The sequence below is a fragment of the Misgurnus anguillicaudatus genome, chromosome 14 (genome assembly GCF_027580225.2).
Source record: "Misgurnus anguillicaudatus chromosome 14, ASM2758022v2, whole genome shotgun sequence".
In the NCBI taxonomy this organism is placed as follows: domain Eukaryota; kingdom Metazoa; phylum Chordata; class Actinopteri; order Cypriniformes; family Cobitidae; genus Misgurnus; species Misgurnus anguillicaudatus.
In genome coordinates this window covers 22,033,585-22,052,834 of record NC_073350.2, presented here as the reverse complement: position 1 = coordinate 22,052,834, position 19,250 = coordinate 22,033,585, and the positions used below count along the sequence as shown (strand labels likewise).

The 19,250-nt window shown below is 39.3% G+C and overlaps 1 protein-coding gene across 1 annotated transcript; it reads left to right on the top strand.

Annotated features, from left to right (window-relative positions):
- Positions 1-3,168: 3,168 nt before the first annotated feature.
- hcfc1a (host cell factor C1a) lies at positions 3,169-18,627 on the top strand. Its single transcript, XM_073876086.1, has 28 exons — positions 3,169-3,443; positions 4,501-4,705; positions 5,814-5,962; positions 6,060-6,220; positions 6,309-6,517; positions 6,630-6,715; positions 6,816-6,921; positions 7,049-7,228; positions 7,352-7,694; positions 7,868-8,015; positions 8,111-8,305; positions 8,392-8,616; positions 8,703-8,807; positions 8,921-9,137; positions 9,228-9,364; positions 9,470-9,608; positions 9,696-9,892; positions 9,970-10,900; positions 11,014-11,141; positions 11,369-11,689; positions 11,929-12,157; positions 14,601-14,864; positions 14,963-15,066; positions 15,141-15,278; positions 15,385-15,570; positions 16,309-16,606; positions 16,704-16,767; positions 16,977-18,627. Exons 2-28 carry the CDS (start codon positions 4,510-4,512, stop codon positions 17,014-17,016), a joined length of 5,496 nt encoding a protein of 1,831 aa, XP_073732187.1. The 5' UTR covers positions 3,169-3,443; positions 4,501-4,509; the 3' UTR covers positions 17,017-18,627.
- Positions 18,628-19,250: the final 623 nt, after the last annotated feature.

Here is a 19,250-nt window from a genome sequence, read left to right as displayed (position 1 = left end):
GTGTCCCAGATCTGTTTGGTTAATTTTTTAAAAAAAATCTTCAGTTGTGTTCACAGAAAAATTGAAATTTATACAGGTTTTGAACAACTTGGGAGTTAACAAATTATGACAGAATTAAAAAAATATTGGTTAACTACCCATGCATGTTTATTTTTTTATTTTTTATGTATGGGCTATATAGCCTATTATGTAACATATTATTTATGGTTAAAGTTTTGAATATGAATTAAAATCACTCAAAAACATTCAGAATGGGTTGCACATGTAGCTTATATCAACAGTACTTTACTGGGTTTGTAATTATTGACAAACTAGTTCTCATAAATCACACAATTTTCTTACAATGACTTGGGTAACAGAGTTGAAGGCTGATGCTATTTCTCTAAAAAATAAAATGGGAAAACAGAACTACCGTTTTATTACTTTCGGAGGAAAATTTGTCTACCTCACTTGTTCAGAAGGTTTTCACAAGGTTAAATAAAGATTTGCTGCAATATGGATCTTGGCATTGTAAGCATATTATTTTTTTTTTAAGTATTTTTTATATAAGTTATTAGTGAAACATTTTATGCATCTTTATTGGGCCTTGAAGCATTAGATCCCCTCCATCCTGTAAACTCCAAGGTTGGGAACCACTGGTCTAGACTAGAGTATAGCAATATTCTTGTATAAGGAGGCTTATACACTGTAAAAATTAAGTTAAATCACATTAAAAATTGACTTTAAGTGAATAATTTAAGTTGAAAATGTTAAATTTTCATTGTACTTTTTTGTTCTTTTTCACTGTTATATAAACCTGACAGTTCAAAATTCCATTAATTTTGACCATAGGACTTTGGATACTTCACCCAAAAGCGACATGAAAAGTTCTGAAAGTTATAGAAGGTCTGTGGTAGTTCTGACTACTATTTGCATTTAAATATAACATATTTTTATGATCACATTTACAGAAATGCCTTGCAGAAATTGATAATCATATCAATCTGTATATTCCATCTCTTGTCCAAGGACTTTTTCCTTCACTGAAAAAAAAAGATTCATTCAATTTACTCCATTTTTTTAAGGTAAGTGGTTGCAATCAATTTATTTAAACTACATTTTAACAAAAAAGATTAGTAAAGTAAAATAAAATAATTGTTTTTGTTTAAATGTAGCTTAAATAAAAATTGAGTAAATTGAATAAATCTTTTTTTTCAGTGTTCTTCCTTACAATTCTCTTTTAATCTTTACTCGTATGACCCATACAATGATCTGTTTAGTGGCTCAGGTCTAATTATTGGACTTGTGCTAAGGCTCTTAACTAGCATAGTCATTGTAAATAAGTTAAGAGGGGTGCCTAGGGTAAAGATGCACCTTAAGTGCGTCACATAGCTTCAGAGTAAGGTATGTGCCAGGGAATTTGTGTCAGTATGCCTACTGCCTGGACAGTTGTGTGATATTGTCTTATCGGGTATTGTCATAGTGAAAAAAAAAGAATAGTATAACACGTAAAGAACTAAAAAATGCAATGTGGCAACCAAGATTTACTATTGTACTCTGCACATCAAGTAACAACTGATGTCTGTGTAGTTGTGTAGATATTTTGACTTCCATAGTATTTGTTTTTGTATATGAAACTCAATGTGTAGCCAGAATATTTGTAAGACTTTGATGTGGTATTCTAGTATTGTGGTATTTTTCAAAGCATTACAGCATTTGACACATAATGCACTGTAAAAAACTAAAATATGAAAACTTGTACTTTTCTTCAACATGAGTGACTGGATGATCACTGGCATGCCATATTAGATAATATATCCAACAAAATTTTTCATTCACTTGTGTAGGCCTAATGGATTTTAGTAAAATAGATCAGGTCAAAGTTTGAAGGGTCACAGTGAGGCCGGAAGGAAGAGATTTAACACAAGATTATAAATCACAATCCTCTCTAAAAGACATTCAAAATTCAAATGCTATATCAAGAAAAGTTTGAATGATAATCTGTAACGTCAACAAAACGCCAAGGTCTGCTGAGCATTAAAAAAACAATCTTTGATTCTTTTTTGTGCTATTTTTAACCCTAATTACTGAAATATAACAATACAATTAAAAAACCTGGAAAGTACTGTATGCTTTAAACAGCTATTATCCCTAAAAGTACTATAACTATAAACTAGACAATGCATTCCACTATAGGGACACCATGCATTAATTGTAATGTAATGGAAATAGCTGTTTCAAACAAGTATGATCTCTCCAAGAAGCACTGTCACAATGTGCTGATAGTTGACTTGAACCATTGGTGAAACTAAAGGTCTATCTTGATTATTCCATCTGCAGGAAACAAAAATCACAAATGACATCTATGTACTTCGCCTAAAAATATAAGAAGAAATGGAGTGCAAAATAGTACCATTGCTTAAGTGTCCTGATTCTCAGAAAAGTATTAATGTGATATTGTAAATTAATATAATAATTAAAAGGTTGTTTCAATTCAAAGAACAATTTTTTAAAACTTTTAATTGCTAAGGCATCATAACTAAAAATAGAAACATACATCATACAAATTACTTAAACTACCAACATTATGAGAAAAAACATTAGAAACAACAAAATACAGCTCATAATACAGACTAAATGTATATGAAAAAGAAAAAGTCAAATTTATTTTCTTATAGGATTTAAATCCCAGTCATACTTCTAAATAGTTAAATAACTATTTAATTATTTAACAATTAATTACAATATACAATATAATGCTTTAATTACTTAACAATATTTATAGTAACAATTTTATATTCTTCTTTCATGCTATTATTTCTTATGTCAGTCTAATGCAGTGTAAAAAAAAATTAATAACAATTTAATTGAAAAAGTGTCCCACTTTTATCCTATTTGCATCACTGCTAGAGTTCCACAAAGGGGGCGTGTTTCAGAAAAAAGAAGCCCTATGCGTCCCTGTTTAACTTAACTTAAAATGTTCTCTTTCTTTAATAAAGTAATAATGAATTCAGCAACATTGTATATACACCCATGGCAGGAAATGTGTCAAAAAAGGAGAAGAAAATCTAACCATATTTTTGACACCAAAGAGTCGCCATGTTTAGTATGGGACAATAACACATTGAAGTCAAATTTATTTGTTTAATTATCTGCATGGTTTAGAGGAATATATGATAAGTATCTTTACAGGATATAATAATTATAAAATTATTCTAGCCAAACACATCGTAGTTGAGCAGTTTTTGGCTGTAAATGTGTATTTTGGTAAGAGCTCTAGAGAGGGACGTGGTAATGCAGCCATATTTGTTACGGGTGGTTGGAGCGGCTGTACATTGTCAAGAACATGGCGGCTTCCAGGCAGGCATGAGAGTGGATACTTCTTAACAAATTTGGATGAACCCGGGCTATCCTCTCAAAACAACACCATAAACCATCTCCCTGGATATTGCAACACGAATATCGTACGTATGACGCGTTGTGATCAAAATATATTGAGCTCAAATTCGTATTTTGAATAGTGATCGTATACGTAGCCGCCATTTTTCTTGTGGGAGCTGCTAGTGGACGGATTTGACGACAAGATGGCTGCTTACACCGGGGCGGCATGAATTAAATTTAAAAAATATAAATTTCATCTATTGTGTTTAGCTGGAGTGAGACAACTGAGGACAGACGTGTCTGCTCATAGTATGTTTTGAGTTCCTTTTGTCGCTCGCATTATCATTTGTGGATCATTTAGCTGTGGAGGCTAGTTAGCTGTTTTAGTTGCGCTGTTGCTAACGTTAGCTGCATTTCGCTGTACAGATGTTATGCATGCATAAAACTAACGATTGAATCTGCAGCCCGCTTGGAAACTGCAGCGAGTAAGCGAAAGTTTTAGGTTCCATTGCATTGGGGTTAAATTGCACGATTAAAATGTAGTATTGTTACTGTTTTGAGCGTCTGACAAGATGGCGACTCCCAGGGAGGCATGAAAATAGCCTTCTGCAGTAAATGGGTACTAGGTTTCGAGTGTTATTTGATAGATTTCTGTTTTTGTTTACCTTTCAATGATTTCTGAGATGATATTTTAGTTTAACATTTGAATAGTACTGCGTGGAAAGTTTGGTAATTACTCCTGCTAGACACTTATGTGCTATTAATTGTTTTTATTTGCAGTTCCGCCATTTTTTTTCAGGCTGGCGGAGGCTTGTTTCAAGATGGCGACTTCCATGGTTTTATACTTTTCCTGCGTTAGGGTCTTTTTAAATGTATAATGCAACGCTATTTTTTTCTTTAATTAGATTGTGGTGAAGCAAGTTTTTAGATTACATGACTGTGACTTTTTAATTGGCAGCATTTATTTTGTACGCGTGATAATAGCCCAGCTAACCGGCTTTTATTCCCCTTGCCAAAATGGCGGTATTTTTGGACGATCCATACTGATTAGGATTTCAGTCGTACATTTTGTTTAAGCAAAATCTGTAACCATATATTTTGTGGGCAAGAGTTTCTCAAATGCATTCCCCTTTTCTTCAGTAAAAGGACATGACATCCCCAGGTTCCACTGTGACTGGAACCACCGGAGCTCCACTGCAGCCACGATGGAAGCGGGTTCTGGGCTGGTCCGGCCCGGTACCCCGGCCAAGACACGGACACAGGGCCGTGGCCATCAAGGAGCTGATGGTTGTTTTTGGCGGAGGAAACGAAGGAATCGTCGACGAGTTGCACGTTTATAATACTGGTGAATAAATCTTATGTTCAAAACATTCCCGCCTAAAACTTTGTATGTGATAAACTGTCTGTAAATATGTTAAAGGGTCAAATTTGTAGTTTATTGCGTTGGAGAGTATTTTATATGTGTTCGTGTCCGTATTTTTTGTTTAGATACACGTTGAAACACACAGTACAGTTTTGCTTTGAACATGAACCTAAATAAAGTTATTAAATATTTAAAACGTACCAATATTAGACGTTTTTAATAACATTTGTGATATTTTATAGCCGCGCTCTTATCTGCTCTGTTGACTGTTTTAAGAAAAAAAGGCGCGAGAAAATGAAGGATGTTGAGCGCTGCCGTGCTATGCGCACGCCCCCCTACTGCACGTGCACCACTGCGCCTGTTATCTGTCACACTGTTTGTTACACTTTAGCGCACAATGAAGAAAAGGAAGTAAGGGTGCTGCTTAAACAGTGTCAATTATTTTACAAAATACAGAATAATACGTAAATATACTATTAATAATATTCTAGTTATTACAAATTAAGATTTGAGACTTACAGATTAAAATGACATTTTATGTCTTGAAATTACACCATGTGGATTTTAATAAATATACATCTAAGGAATCAGACAGAATGGTGTGAAAACGGCTGTACATGTACATTTTAATAATGCAGTTTATTTTTTAGTAAGAACAGCCCGTAAAATGATCATGCACTCGATACAGGATATCAGATTAATGCTTTATGAAATAACTCCTATTGCATTTTTGTATGTATGCATGTGTATAAATATTTATTATGTTAACCAATTATATTAAAATAATTAATTATTAACAAATTAACAATTTTTTGTCTTAAATTCAAGTTGTTCCTGTAGCTCAGTTGGTAAAGCAGTGCAGCGGCAACTTATGTTATGGGTTTGATCCCAGATAAAATAAATGTATAAAATAAATGTCCTGTTAATCGGTTAAGATTAAAGCATAAGCCAAATGTATGCATGTAAATGTGAGGGATGAAGTGTTTTGTATTGACGTGGGTTGCATCTCCAAATCGGCTTTTAAAGCTGTGAAAGACTTATGCAGTTTGTCTATATCACTGATCAATGCTCAAATATTTATCTTTCTTAGCAACAAACCAGTGGTTTATACCAGCGGTCCGTGGAGATATTCCTCCAGGATGTGCAGCGTATGGTTTCGTATGCGATGGCACGCGGCTGTTGGTGTTCGGTGGAATGGTGGAATATGGAAAGTACAGCAATGATCTTTTTGAGTTACAGGTAACAGTTTTTATTATCATTTGTGTGATTTAGTTTTTTGTTGTTGGTTTTGTCAGTAACTAATTATATTTTTCTGCATTGGTTGTTGTTGTTACAGGCAAGCAAGTGGGAATGGAAAAAATTGAAACCCAAGGCCCCTAAAAATGGGGTGCCACCATGTCCTCGTCTTGGCCACAGTTTTTCTCTTGTGGGCAACAAATGCTATCTTTTTGGAGGGCTTGCCAATGACAGTGAAGACCCCAAGAACAACATTCCCAGGTATAGCTGCCATATATTAATGCAGTTGGTAACGTGCATTTTATATTTAAAGAGTTTGATTCATAGACTTGCATATTTGTGTTTTCAGATATTTGAATGATCTTTATACTCTCGAGCTGCGTCCGGGCTCTAGCGTTACAGGCTGGGATATACCAGTCACGTATGGCGTTCTGCCCCCTCCACGAGAGAGTCACACTGCTGTAATTTATACGGAAAAAACTACCAAGAAGTCCCGTCTTGTCATATATGGAGGAATGAGCGGATGCCGTTTGGGAGATCTTTGGACATTAGACATTGGTATGAAATCTTTGCTGCTTTCATAAGTCAAACTGTTGTAAGTCACGTGTTGGTCAATAATCGAACCAATTAGTTAGGGCAGTCAATAATTGGGACACACTTTGCTTTGCAGATACAATGACCTGGAATAAACCTTCAATCTGTGGTGCTGCACCTCTCCCTCGCAGTCTCCACTCGGCCACCACCATCACAAATAAGTACGATATATCGTAATCTAGATTTGCATTAATGCATGCGTTCCTTATACTTGCATTGTAGGAATAATGACATCATGTTTTTTTATGCTTTGATCTATAAGATGTATGTATTTGGTGGCTGGGTTCCTTTGGTAATGGATGATGTAAAGGTGGCCACACATGAGAAAGAATGGAAGTGTACAAACACGTTGGCCTGCCTGAACTTAGGTATGTTTTTGCTCTGAATACAAAGTAAATGTGTTATTGAAAGGTAATCTGCAATATAAAAGCATGTTTTGATTGATTCCTGTGCACATAGTCAGATTATAGCTAATAAATGTAACTTTTCTTATAGACTCTATGTCATGGGAGACTGTTTTGATGGATACCTTGGAGGACAACATACCCCGTGCACGAGCTGGACATTGTGCAGTTGCCATCAACAACAGGCTTTATGTGTGGAGTGGACGTGATGGGTATCGTAAAGCATGGAACAATCAGGTGTGCTGCAAAGACCTGTGGTACCTGGAGACAGGTGAGAACAACAACTTTGTTGGATACATTTGCCCCAAATAATGTTTAAATGCCTCACAAATATTTATAATAATGTAGTGGCATTCATTTTTGATAAACTTTACTTTTGTGTTTTTCTTTGCAGAACGGCCTAATCCTCCTTCAAGGGTACAGCTTGTCCGGGCCAACACAAATTCTTTAGAGGTTAGCTGGGGTGCAGTGTCCACAGCGGATATGTACCTGCTTCAGCTTCAGAAATATGATATCCCAGCAGCCACTGCTGCCACCTCACCAGCCCTCAGCGCAGCTAACTCAGTTCCTGGAAACTCGCCAAAGAGTCCAGTGCCCGCAGCAGCTGCTCCCTCTGCTCAGAGTCTGCCACAGAGTGGCATCACTCTCGTACCCCAGGCTGCTTCTCCCACAGCCTCAGTCCTGCCCAACACACCCGGAAGTCCACTGGCCGCCTCTGTAGCTCGTGGCCCAGCTATGGATTTTATTTTGTTACATTTTAGTGTCTAATAAACATAATGCAAGCTATTAAGTGTTTTTGCATAAGGATTAAAAAAAAATCCTTTTCTTAGTTGTACAGTAGGTAAAACATGGCTGTGGTCATTTGGACTTGCATAAATGTGCATGTTTTTTCTTTTTGTTTTTAAGCTATACTAAAAGTTGCAGCCCCTCAGTCAGGCACCGGGACATCAATCGTCACCGTGCGACAAGCAGCCCAGCCTGGAAAATCCCCAGTCACTGTGACATCACTTCCTGCAGGTGTTCGTATGGTCGTGCCATCACAAACAACTCAAGGAACGGTAATAAGCTAACACATTAAGATGGGAGTTGTAAAGCATTGATTCATATTATTTATTTGCATGATTTTGTAACATTTTGTCTTCTTTTTTTTTAGCCCATAGGCAGCAGCCCTCAAATGAGTGGAATGGCAGCATTGGCGGCAGCTGCTGCAGCCACACAAAAAATCCCCCCTTCTGCTGGAGCTACTGTACTTAATATGCCAGCTGGGGCCACGATAGTCAAAACAATGGCTATGACACCTGGGTCTACCACTCTAGCCAACACAGTTAAAGTGGCATCTCCTGTCATGGTAAACTCTTTAGATTGTCCCTATGTGATGATGTACCTGTTTTAAGTTTCCCAGTCTCTTAAAGGGAATTTCTTATATTGCCGTAGGTAAGCAACCCTGCCACTCGCATGCTGAAGACCGCTGCTGCCCAGGTGGTCACTCCAACAGTGTCTAGTCCCACTACAGCTGCTCGACCCATCATCACGGTGCACAAGTCGGGCACAGTTACCGTAGCCCAGCAAGCTCAGGTTATGACCACAGTAGTGGGTGGAGTCACTAAGACCATCACTCTTGTCAAGAGCCCACTTTCAATGGGAGGAGCCGGCACCTTGGTATGGTTATTTTAAATTTTGATATAAACACAATTGGGGAAAAAACATGCAAATGTTAAAGATATAGTTTTTTTTTTGGTGTTTAGTTCTCTAACTTGGGAAAAGTGATGTCAGTGGTACAGACCAAACCCGTGCAGACGGGTGCTGTGACTGGGCAAGCCTCCTCCAACCCATTGACTCAGATTATACAGGTAAATTAAGCATGAGTGCATAAATGTCAATCTTGACATCATGTATTGAATTGTTTCTTATTGATGCTCATACTCAAGACAGTTTAAGACTATTTTTTTTCTCTATTTTATAGACAAAGGGTCCTCTTCCTCCTGGCACCATTTTAAAGCTGGTAACATCAGCTGACGGAAAACCAACAACCATAATTACCACCACTCAAGCTGGTGGCACAGGAAATAAGCCCACCATATTGGGCATCAGTGGCATGTCCCCTAGTACAACAAACAAGCCTGGGACCACCACTATCATTAAAACAATCCCCATGTCTGCTTTACAACAGGGAGGGGCAGGTAAAGTATCCATTTGATAAGCAGATGTTGTTTTGAATAATGAGTGTAGTCATTTTGAGTCTCAATGAGGATGTGCATTCTTCATTGTAGGTGTAACTAGTAGCACAGGGGTGAAGAGTCCCATCCATTTCATCACCACTAAGATGATGACATCAGGAACTCCTGGAAAAATCATTACAGCGATGCCTAAGATAGGCACAGCGGCAGGCCAGCAAGGCCTAACACAGGTATTGCAGCATGATCAGTGTCCAAAAATCACTTGCAGTCTGCGTGATTCGCAGAGCATTTGGATGTCCAGTATCTTACTTTATCAATTTCTTTCTTACTTGTAGGTTGTTTTGAAGGGTGCTCCAGGTCAGCCTGGGACCATTCTTCGCACAGTGCCAATGGGAGGAATGCGTCTCGTGTCTCCAGTATCTGTGTCTGGGGTCAAGCCAACTGTAACCACACTGGTTGTCAAAGGAACAACTGGTAAGTATACCTGTTAACTTTGTTATTGGTAAGATTCAAATTAAATAATTAAATTATGTATTCTCATCATCTTTACCATGTTCAAAGGTGTAACAACTCTTGGCACAGTCACGGGTACAGTTTCCTCCAGCTTAGCAGGAGGGAGCGTAGCCAGTGCCAATGCCACATTGGCAACCCCCGTTACCACCCTGGGCACGATTGCCACCCTCTCCAGCCAGGTCATCAATGCTACCGCTGTGTCTGCTGCTCAGAGCAATCTTACTACGGTCTCATCTTCCATGCAGGTTAGAACCATGTTCTCACTTTTTAGAAAATGTCAAACATTTTAACGGCCTGTCACTAATCTCTTCTTTTTTTTTAGCCGACCCAGGTGACTCTTATAACCACACCCAGTGGTGTGGAAGCTCAGCCTGGCCAAGACCTGCCCGTTTCTTTTCTGGCCTCTCCTACCTCGGAGCAGCCCACCTCAAGTGATTCTGGGGCAGGTGACGCCTCTGGCACTGTTACTTTAGTATGCTCCAACCCCCCGTGTGAGACTCACGAGACGGGCACCACCAACACAGCCACCACAGCGACTGCTAATATGGGAACTGCTCCAACTGGCACAGTGCAGAGGGTTTGCTCAAACCCACCCTGTGAAACACACGAAACGGGTACAACAAACACGGCCACCACAGCTTCATCTAATATGGGTGGAACAGTTCAGAGGGTCTGCTCCAACCCACCTTGTGAGACCCATGAGACTGGTACCACCAACACATCCACCACAGCTTCATCTAGTATGGGTGGAACAGTTCAGAGGGTCTGCTCCAACCCACCATGCGAGACCCACGAGACTGGTACCACCAACACATCCACCACAGCTTCCTCTAATATGGGTGGAACAGTTCAGAGGGTCTGCTCCAACCCACCATGCGAGACCCACGAGACGGGTACCACCAACACATCCACCACAGCTTCCTCTAATATGGGTGGAACAGTTCAGAGGGTCTGCTCCAACCCACCATGCGAGACCCACGAGACGGGTACCACCAACACATCCACCACAGCTTCATCTAATATGGGTGCAAACCAAACTGAAGCGGTCCAGAGGGTCTGCTCAAACCCACCCTGTGAAACCCATGAGACGGGTACCACCAACACATCCACCACAGCTTCATCCAGTATGGGTGGCAATCAAACAGAAACGGTCCAGAGGGTCTGCTCCAACCCACCTTGTGAAACCCACGAGACGGGAACCACCAACACATCCACCACTGCCACCTGCAGTATGGAGACGGATGAGGGAGCAGGTACTTTTACACATACATATTCTGCTATGAGTGTAAAAGCAGTTTTTGGTCAACAAGATACATTGTCAAAATGGCCGTACTTATTGACTTGACTGTTTGTTTTCCCTATTTAGCCCAACAGAGTGGAGAAGCATCAGAAACCGTCACCAGCACAGAGAGCTTGCCGTCTACTGCGGCGCCCCAGAGCCGAGCCATCACCACAGTCACACAAGCAACACCTATACCAGGACCAGCTGTTCCTGTGAGTGGCCTGAGTCTGCATATGGCAATAAATTTGTGTTTGTATTTATATCTAATGTAATATCTATATGTTTAGTAATGCCATGTCAAAGATTGAAATCAAACTTTGATGCTCTGAATCTCATAATAGACTATGAGACTTGGATTTTGCAGACAGGGTCACATGCAGTCTTTTAAAGTTCAAGGTCATGGCACTCATCCGTTTCTTCTGTGTTTTTTGTTATGCAGTCTATCTCATCGATCACAGAGTCGTCTTCGGAGGCGAGCGCTGAACCAGTTGTTATGGAAAGCTCGGAGGCGGAAGCCTTGCAGGCGGAGGGCCAGGCTGAGGCAGAGGGGGTCACCACGCAGGAAGAGTTCCAGGCTGTGGCAGTGGCCATGCCGAGTGACTTCCAGGCTGAAGCTACAACTTTGGCGAGTGACTTGCAGGGAGAACCAGAGGCCATGCAGGCAGAGAGCCAAGCGGAGATGGGAGCGGTGCCAATGGAGCAGGATGCCGCTAGCATGGAAGAGGCAGAAGCAGCTGCAGAACAGCTACCAATAGCAGAGGTACAGTTTAAAACGTTGATGCTGCCAAAGCTATTGTTTTTTCACCAAGCTGTCTTAAAATGTTGTGAGTGGAGTTCCTGTTGCTTTTGTTAGCAGAGGTCATGACATTTTGTTAGCATCATGAGGTCAATGGTTCAAACCCCAGGGAGCAAGCATACAGAAAAAAAATATGGAGCTTGATTGCACCAATTGCATAAATGTAATGAACTGAAGTTTGTCTGTGTTCTGTTCTGTGGTAGATGGAGGGCGTAGAAGCGGCATCAGCGTCCCAGGATGCGGAGGCGCTGGCCCTGCCCCCAGAGCTGATGTCAGAGGGGCAGGCCACTACACTGATGGTGACGGGTCTGACACCAGAGGAGCTGGCTGTCACTGCAGCTGCAGAGGCAGCGGCCCAAGCTGCAGCCACAGAGGAAGCCCAGGCCCTCGCCATACAGGCCGTGCTACAAGCAGCACAGCAGGCTGTTTTGAGTGAGTGCTACTTTTATGTGTACTTTGTGTTATTGGGGCTCCTCGTCAACTTAAAGGGATAGTTCACCCAAAAATGTAATTAATGACTTACTCTCATGTCCAAACTCGTAAGACCTCTGTTCATCATCAGAACACAGTTTAAGATGTTTTAGATTTAGTCCGAGATCTTGTTGACCCTTCATTGAAAATATATTCGGTATACTGTCCATGTGCAGAAAGGTAATAAAAACATCATCAAAGTAGTCCATGTGACATCAGTGGGTCGGTTGGAATGTGTTGAAGCATTGAAGATACATTTTGGTCCAAAAATTAGGATTTTATTCAGCATTGTCTTCTCTTCCACGCCTGTTGTAAAGCGCATGCGCGAGACTGAAGTCACGTGACACGTAGGGCTGGGCGGTATGAGCAAAAATTCATATCCCAGTATTTTTTTTAGTAATGCCGGTATCCGATATATATCCGGTATTTTTTACAAAAAGGATAAAAATGTTACTTGAAAGTCAAAGCCTTTATAATCTTTGTGGCTGAAGTTGTTGTACCTTAAAGTTGTAAATACACCCTAATAAACTATCTATTCCACTTCAAATCAAAACAAAAATTATATACCATGCAGTACCATATAAAAAAATCATCTTAGTTAGAGCCTTTATCTTACCCAAAATGATTGTATGCTCATGTCCTTGATGGGTGGTAAATGTTTGTCATACCAAAGTTGTTTAGCTGGGTTTAGTTAACTTTATATACAAACCAGGGAAGTTCTTAATCATTTCTTTTTTTTACTTTGTTTTGTGCACATGGGCATTATCATGTAATATGATCTTTAATCTATAATATAATTAAAGAAAAGTGTCCTGCCCATACTATTGAAATTATATCCATAAAATTAGAAACACACAATTCTCATTAATATACTGAACTGTCTGTAGCATTAAGATTTGTGTTCACAGAATTTACTAAAGTAGTCAGTCCTCTTCATTAGAAGGGGGTGTCACAGTCCTTTTGTCCTTACAGTGTATTCCAGTCACAAAAATGGACAAAACTTAAAAACATAAGATCCAAAATAACTAAGTTTATAGAACAGATGTGGTTCTGGAATCTGATTGGCTACGTGCAAACTGAAACTATAACGCGCACACATTCAGCACATTTAAAGTGTCTTTGTTTCATTCACACACATCCTCCCTTATTATTTCTTAATAATAATCTCATTAATTCACACTAATAGCTTCACTGAAGCAGCACAATCATTCGTTACTAATTCTAAAGTGACGTTTTAAAATGAAATAACGGAGACTTGTTTGTGGCTGTTATGCTTTGAATCTGAGGAAAAAGTTCACCACAAAATAAAACTCCTTCGGAGTTTCTGTTTTATCTACGTACTTGTCCCGTCGAACTAAAATATAAACGCAGTATCACTCACCTGCTATTGCTATAATAGTGATGAGGAATAACTTTATTAGCGTATTAGATAAATAGGTGTTGTGATGGAGCGTCAGACATGTTGTTGGGATGAAAGCACACATATGCAGCGGTAACTTTATTCCAATGCTCTCTCTATAAAAGCGGGTTGAGGAGACATTTTATTTTAGTCTTGAACTCAGTTATTACAATCATCCGAGTGCATGCAGCCGCAGTTTTTGAATGTCCACATTCTTAATGCGCATCCAAGCGTCACAGAGTTTTTGCGTGCTTCTCCATGTCGCGTATTTGCTGGGACGGGCGGGCTCGCGCAGAGCGCGTGTATGCGCGCTTGAGTTGTATTAAACCATATCGATATGAACGGTATGGGCTAATTCCGCATCGCGTCGGGAACCCATATCGATATATCCCCTAAATCCGATATACCGCCCAGCCCTAGTGACACGGGTGACGTGTTATCTGCTGCGCCCCAGCTGTTTTTTGTTTTTGTTTTTTTGTGCGCCTGGGCTTCGTTTACAGTCTGTAAGTTTGAAAAAAAAAACTTTGCAAACGTGTGGGGATAACACGTCATCCGCGTCACTGCAGGCACGTGACTTTAGTCTCGCGCATGCGCTTTACAACAGACGCGGAAGGGAAGACAATGCTGAATAAAGTCGTAATTTTTGGACCAAAATTTATTTTCGATGCTTCCACACATTTTAACTGACCCACTGATGTCACATAGACTACTTTGATGATGTTTTTATTACCTTTCTGGACATGGACAGTATACCGTGCATAGGTTTTCAATGAAGGGTCAACAAGCTCTCGGACTAAATATAAAACATCTTAAACTGTGTTCCGAAGATGGTTTTACGAGTTTGGAACGGCATGAGGGTGAGTCGTCAATGACATTATTTTCATTTTTGGGTGAACTATCCCTTTAACTCTGTCACATTTGTTTTTGAACATCAAAACAATTACAGGCTTGTGCTTCGATGTTATGACATTTTAAGGGATTTATTTTTCCTCAATCTTCTCTTAGACTCTGGTGAGGCTGGAGATGAACAGCAGACCCACACCATACCGATAATTCTGACTCCACAGGAACTGGCAGCTCTGGTTCAACAGCAGCAGCAGCTCCAGGCAGCCCAGCAACAGGCCGCCGCCCAGGCTGCTTTACCCACAGAGGGCTTAGCTCCGGCTGACAGCCTAAATGATCCTTCATCAGAGAGCAATGGACACAATGAGATGGCAGCGGCAGCAGCAAGTGCAGTTGCCGAATTGCTGCCACGTACCTCCACAGAGAGTATGTGTCAAGCTTTACTATGTAATGTTATCCACTATTTGTTTTGAACTATTGTAGTTATAATGAATATTCTGATTTTTATTTTATTTGATTTGCAGCTTTAGCTCCATCCATCACTTTAGCACCTGCAGTTGTCGCCAGTCCGGCAAGGATGCAAGCTGCTGCAGCTCTCACTGAAGTGGCCAATGGACTTGAGGCTGTGGTAAGTCATGTACATGAAGATTTGTGAAACACATTTAAGAAATACATTTTTTAAATCGTATATCTGTTTTATAGAAACAAAATCCTCCCACTGCTACCATCAAACCACCAGTAAAGAAAGAAAACCAATGGTTTGACGTCGGCATCGTCAAAGTGACAAACATGGTTGCAACCCATTTCTACATGCCAACAGATGACACCGGTTATGTTGATGTAAGTCACTGGAAAAACGTTGACTTTTTATAAAGTATTACAAGGGGCTGCTTCATGCCCCAGTTTTGAAAAAGGAAGTACATTGACAGAGCTGCTTGTGTTCTAGGATGATTCTGGAACAATCCCAGACTACAGTCAGATGAAAAAGGTGGAGCTTCAGCCTGGGACGGCCTACAAATTTCGTGTGGCGGGTATAAACACTTGTGGTCGTGGAGCCTTTTCTGAAATATCGGCTTTCAAGACCTGCTTACCAGGATTCCCAGGGGCACCATGTGCCATAAAGATAAGCAAGGTGTGTATGGTTCGAATTGCACTTGTTTAACACCTAAACATGGTGTTTTATAAGGAAAAAAATCTCACAACCAAGATCAAGTTTGTCAAGCTATTTAAAAAAAAAGATAATTATCCTTGATAAAATCTTTTGCACTTAGTAATTCTGACTAATTCAGCATTGTTGTTGGCTTATACTAGCACCTAGTGTTTTGGATGAGGTAGCACTTTTGAACAGTTTTTTTTTTTTAATTTTAAGGGGACATTTCACTTTTTTGAAAATATGCTCATTTTCTAGCTCCCCTAGAGTTAAACATTTGATTTTTACTGTTTTGGAATCCATTCAGCTGATCTCCGGGTCTGGCGGTACCACTTTTAGAATAGCTTAGCACAATCCATTGAATCTGATTAGACCATTAGCATCGCGCTAAAAAATAACCAAAGAGTTTCGATATTTTTCCTACTTAAAACTGGACCCTTTTGTAGTTGCATCGTGTACAAAAACTGAGAGAAAATTAAAAGTTGTGATTTTCTAGGCAGATATGGCTAGGGTCTAATCAGATTTAATGGATTATGCTAAGCTATGCTAAAAGTGCTAGCGCCAGACCTGGAGATCAGCTGATTGAATTCCAAAACAGTAAAAATCAAATGTTTAATTCTAGGGGAGCTGGAAAATTAGTAATTTTTAAAAAAAAGTGGACTGTCCCTTTCAATTAATAATCTCTAAATTAATCTCTTCTCTTTACTTTTTACCCATCAGAGTACAGATGGTGCACACCTTACATGGGAGCCTCCATCCGTAACATCAGGAAAGATCACGGAGTACTCCGTGTATTTGGCCATCCAGAGTAGCCAGACCACGGAGGCCAAAGCCTCTACCCCAGCCCAGCTGGCTTTTATGCGCGTTTACTGTGGGCCCAACCCCTCGTGTCTGGTCCAGTCTTCCAGCCTATCCAATGCCCACATAGACTATACCACCAAACCTGCCATCATCTTCCGCATCGCGGCACGCAACGAGAAAGGCTACGGCCCTGCCACGCAAGTGCGATGGCTCCAGGGTACTGTACCATGTAAAACATAATTCGGTTGATACAGACTAGTTGGGACAAGCAGCAACATGATCAGTGTTTTTACGATTTTTATTTTGTTTCGTAGAGTCTAGCAAAGACGGGATTTCTGCTAAACCTGCCCCAAAAAGAGCCGTTTCTTCACCAGATGCGTGAGTGTCCTTGTCATAAATCACGTTAATTAGCAGTTTTTCCTGAAATGACACTTGTCATTACCATAACATGCAATATAATACCACATTGTATAATATTATATTAACATTAAAGCATAATCAAGACCATAATCGGATCTTTATTCCGGAAAATCTCAAGGAGATTGATTTTTTTTTTTTTAAATGACCAAATATGAAATTTATTACAGGAAAGGGATTGGTCTAAAGAAAGCAAGAATGGATCAGTGATGCTCATTCATCATCCAAAACAAGGAATACTCATCCTGGCTCCCAGTGCACCATCATTACCGGATTAAAGTGTAACCATCCATTAAAACAACTCGCAGTCTGAAAAAAAAACTAGGCAGAACTGTTTTTAGGGAAAGCTTTTTTCTTTGTTTTTTTATAAACAATTAAAGAAAAGCACATTTACATTTTGAGTATTTTCCACTAAAGCAACATTATATGGTGTGTGGAAAATTTAGCTTTTTCCATTGTAGAGTCTTCCTTTCTGACCCCCCCCCCATTTATTTCTAAGCATCTATCTTTTATTTTGTAAGATATTTGTTCTGCTATCAGCTGGGCTTATATGAAGTTGTTCTTGTTTATGGGATGAACTTGCAAGCGGTAAAGTTTTAGATCATATTGAGTCATGTTCGGGAAGAGATGGGAAAACAAACCAAGCACTTGTTCTCAGACAAGAGGATTTTCACTCGATGGAAGTACATGGTCCAGTACAATAAGAGCTGCACAAAGATGCTTTTTGGACTCATGTCTGCTGATGATGTCATCACTGTGCACTTTTTGTGTCACAACGGCGGATAAAGAAATGGACAAGGACGTTTATTACTGGCTGGGCAGAGACTTTGCTAGAACTGAGATTTTCCATACAAACAAAATAAAAAACTAAACAAAAAAAAAACACAAAAATGGAAAACTTCCCAAAAAATTAGCGAGCGATGACGGAGAAGATCTTTTGTGTAGTTTATTTTTGTATTTTAAAAGTTTTTCTCCTGTGTGCGTGTATGTCTGTATGCTTTTTTTTAACTCACTACTTTTTATTTTTCTCTTTTTTTAATTCACGTTCAATCCCCAATTTGGTTTTCAAGGATTTGCGGAAAGTAAGACTTTGTTGTAAATGAGGAAAAACATTGTATTTGTGCTGAAGCCAAGTGTTAATATGCCGAAAGAACGGAAACAGATTTAACCATCTGAAGGGCTTCTTACTGTGTTTACTGCATATTGTAAACCACACTGGTTTTCCACTTTGTGTATGCCAAACTTAGAGATGTAAAAATCGTAAAACACTGTTTTTTTTCTGTTCACCAAATCGCCATGATTAGTAAACCCTTCCTCTGACTTTCCTTCCTGACTTTTTCATGTTTCATAACATAACTATGTAGATTTTTTCAGCCCTAGATTGTGAAGGAAGTTGTCCATGTGAAGATGACATCATTTCGACCTTTTTCTTTTGATTATCTGAGGTGTATGCAAGCTAAATGTTAAATGTATACCTTTATTGTCTCTCATGTGTGTGGTTGAGGATGGAGGTTATCATTCTTGGTAAAGCCAAGCATGAATTCGACTGTAATATAGTTCATTCGTACCGCGAGAGGTAAAAGATGACATCTTGGCCTTTTTATATATTTACCTGTAACAAAAGTTTTTACATGTTGTCATCTCCTGATTGCCTTTTTGGTCTTGACTTATAAAAGATACAGAAATATATATGCGCTGTGTCCCTGATTAATTTGGTTGAATTTGAGTAGCTATTTTTAATCAAACATTGAAAGCTGATAAGCCTGCTCATTTGCATTAACATGGAGATATTTCTTTTGAAATAAAGGAATGATAACCCAGTGTAGTAGTCATATGAAGTAGTTTGTGAGGTTTTATTTTTACATTAAAGTAAGTTTATGCACATGCACAGACAGCCGTGCACACATTAGTGTTTGTCATTTGTACTTCAACACCGTAAAATCTGAATGTTGTGTCCATTTTCAGCAGAATGACTTCTGAGTTGTAGGTAATGCAGCATAATGAAATGTTAAGAAGTAACTTGATACTACTGCTTGTGTGGTGAAAATCACTATTAAAGGAAAAGTTCACCCAAAATTAAAATAAATTTACCCTCAATCCAAAACACTTAAAGGGATAGTTCACCCAAAAGGAAAAATTTTGTCATAATTTTCTTTGTCATGTTGTTAGAAACCTGTATAAATTATTTTTTTCTGATGAACATGAAGTAAAGTATTTTGAGGTATGTTTGTAACCAAACCGATCATTCACTTCCATAGGCTCATGAATGGTTTAGTTACAAACATTCCTCAAAATATCTTCCTTTGTGTTCATTAAAACAAAGAAATTTACACAGGTTTATAACAACATGAGGGTAAATGATGACAGAAGTTTCATTTTTGGGTGAACTATCCCTTTAAATGCTTTACTTTCTTGAAGAAGAAAAAATATTTTCAATACTGTGG

Coding starts and splice junctions, on each gene's coding strand:
- hcfc1a (XM_073876086.1), top strand. CDS start 4,510: ATGACATCCCCAGGTTCCACTGTGACTGGAACCACCGGAGCTCCACTG. Junction 9,893..9,969: donor CGGTCTCATCTTCCATGCAG/GTTAGAACCATG, acceptor CTTTTTTTTTAG/CCGACCCAGGTGACTCTTAT. Junction 14,865..14,962: donor GCCACGTACCTCCACAGAGA/GTATGTGTCAAG, acceptor TTTGATTTGCAG/CTTTAGCTCCATCCATCACT.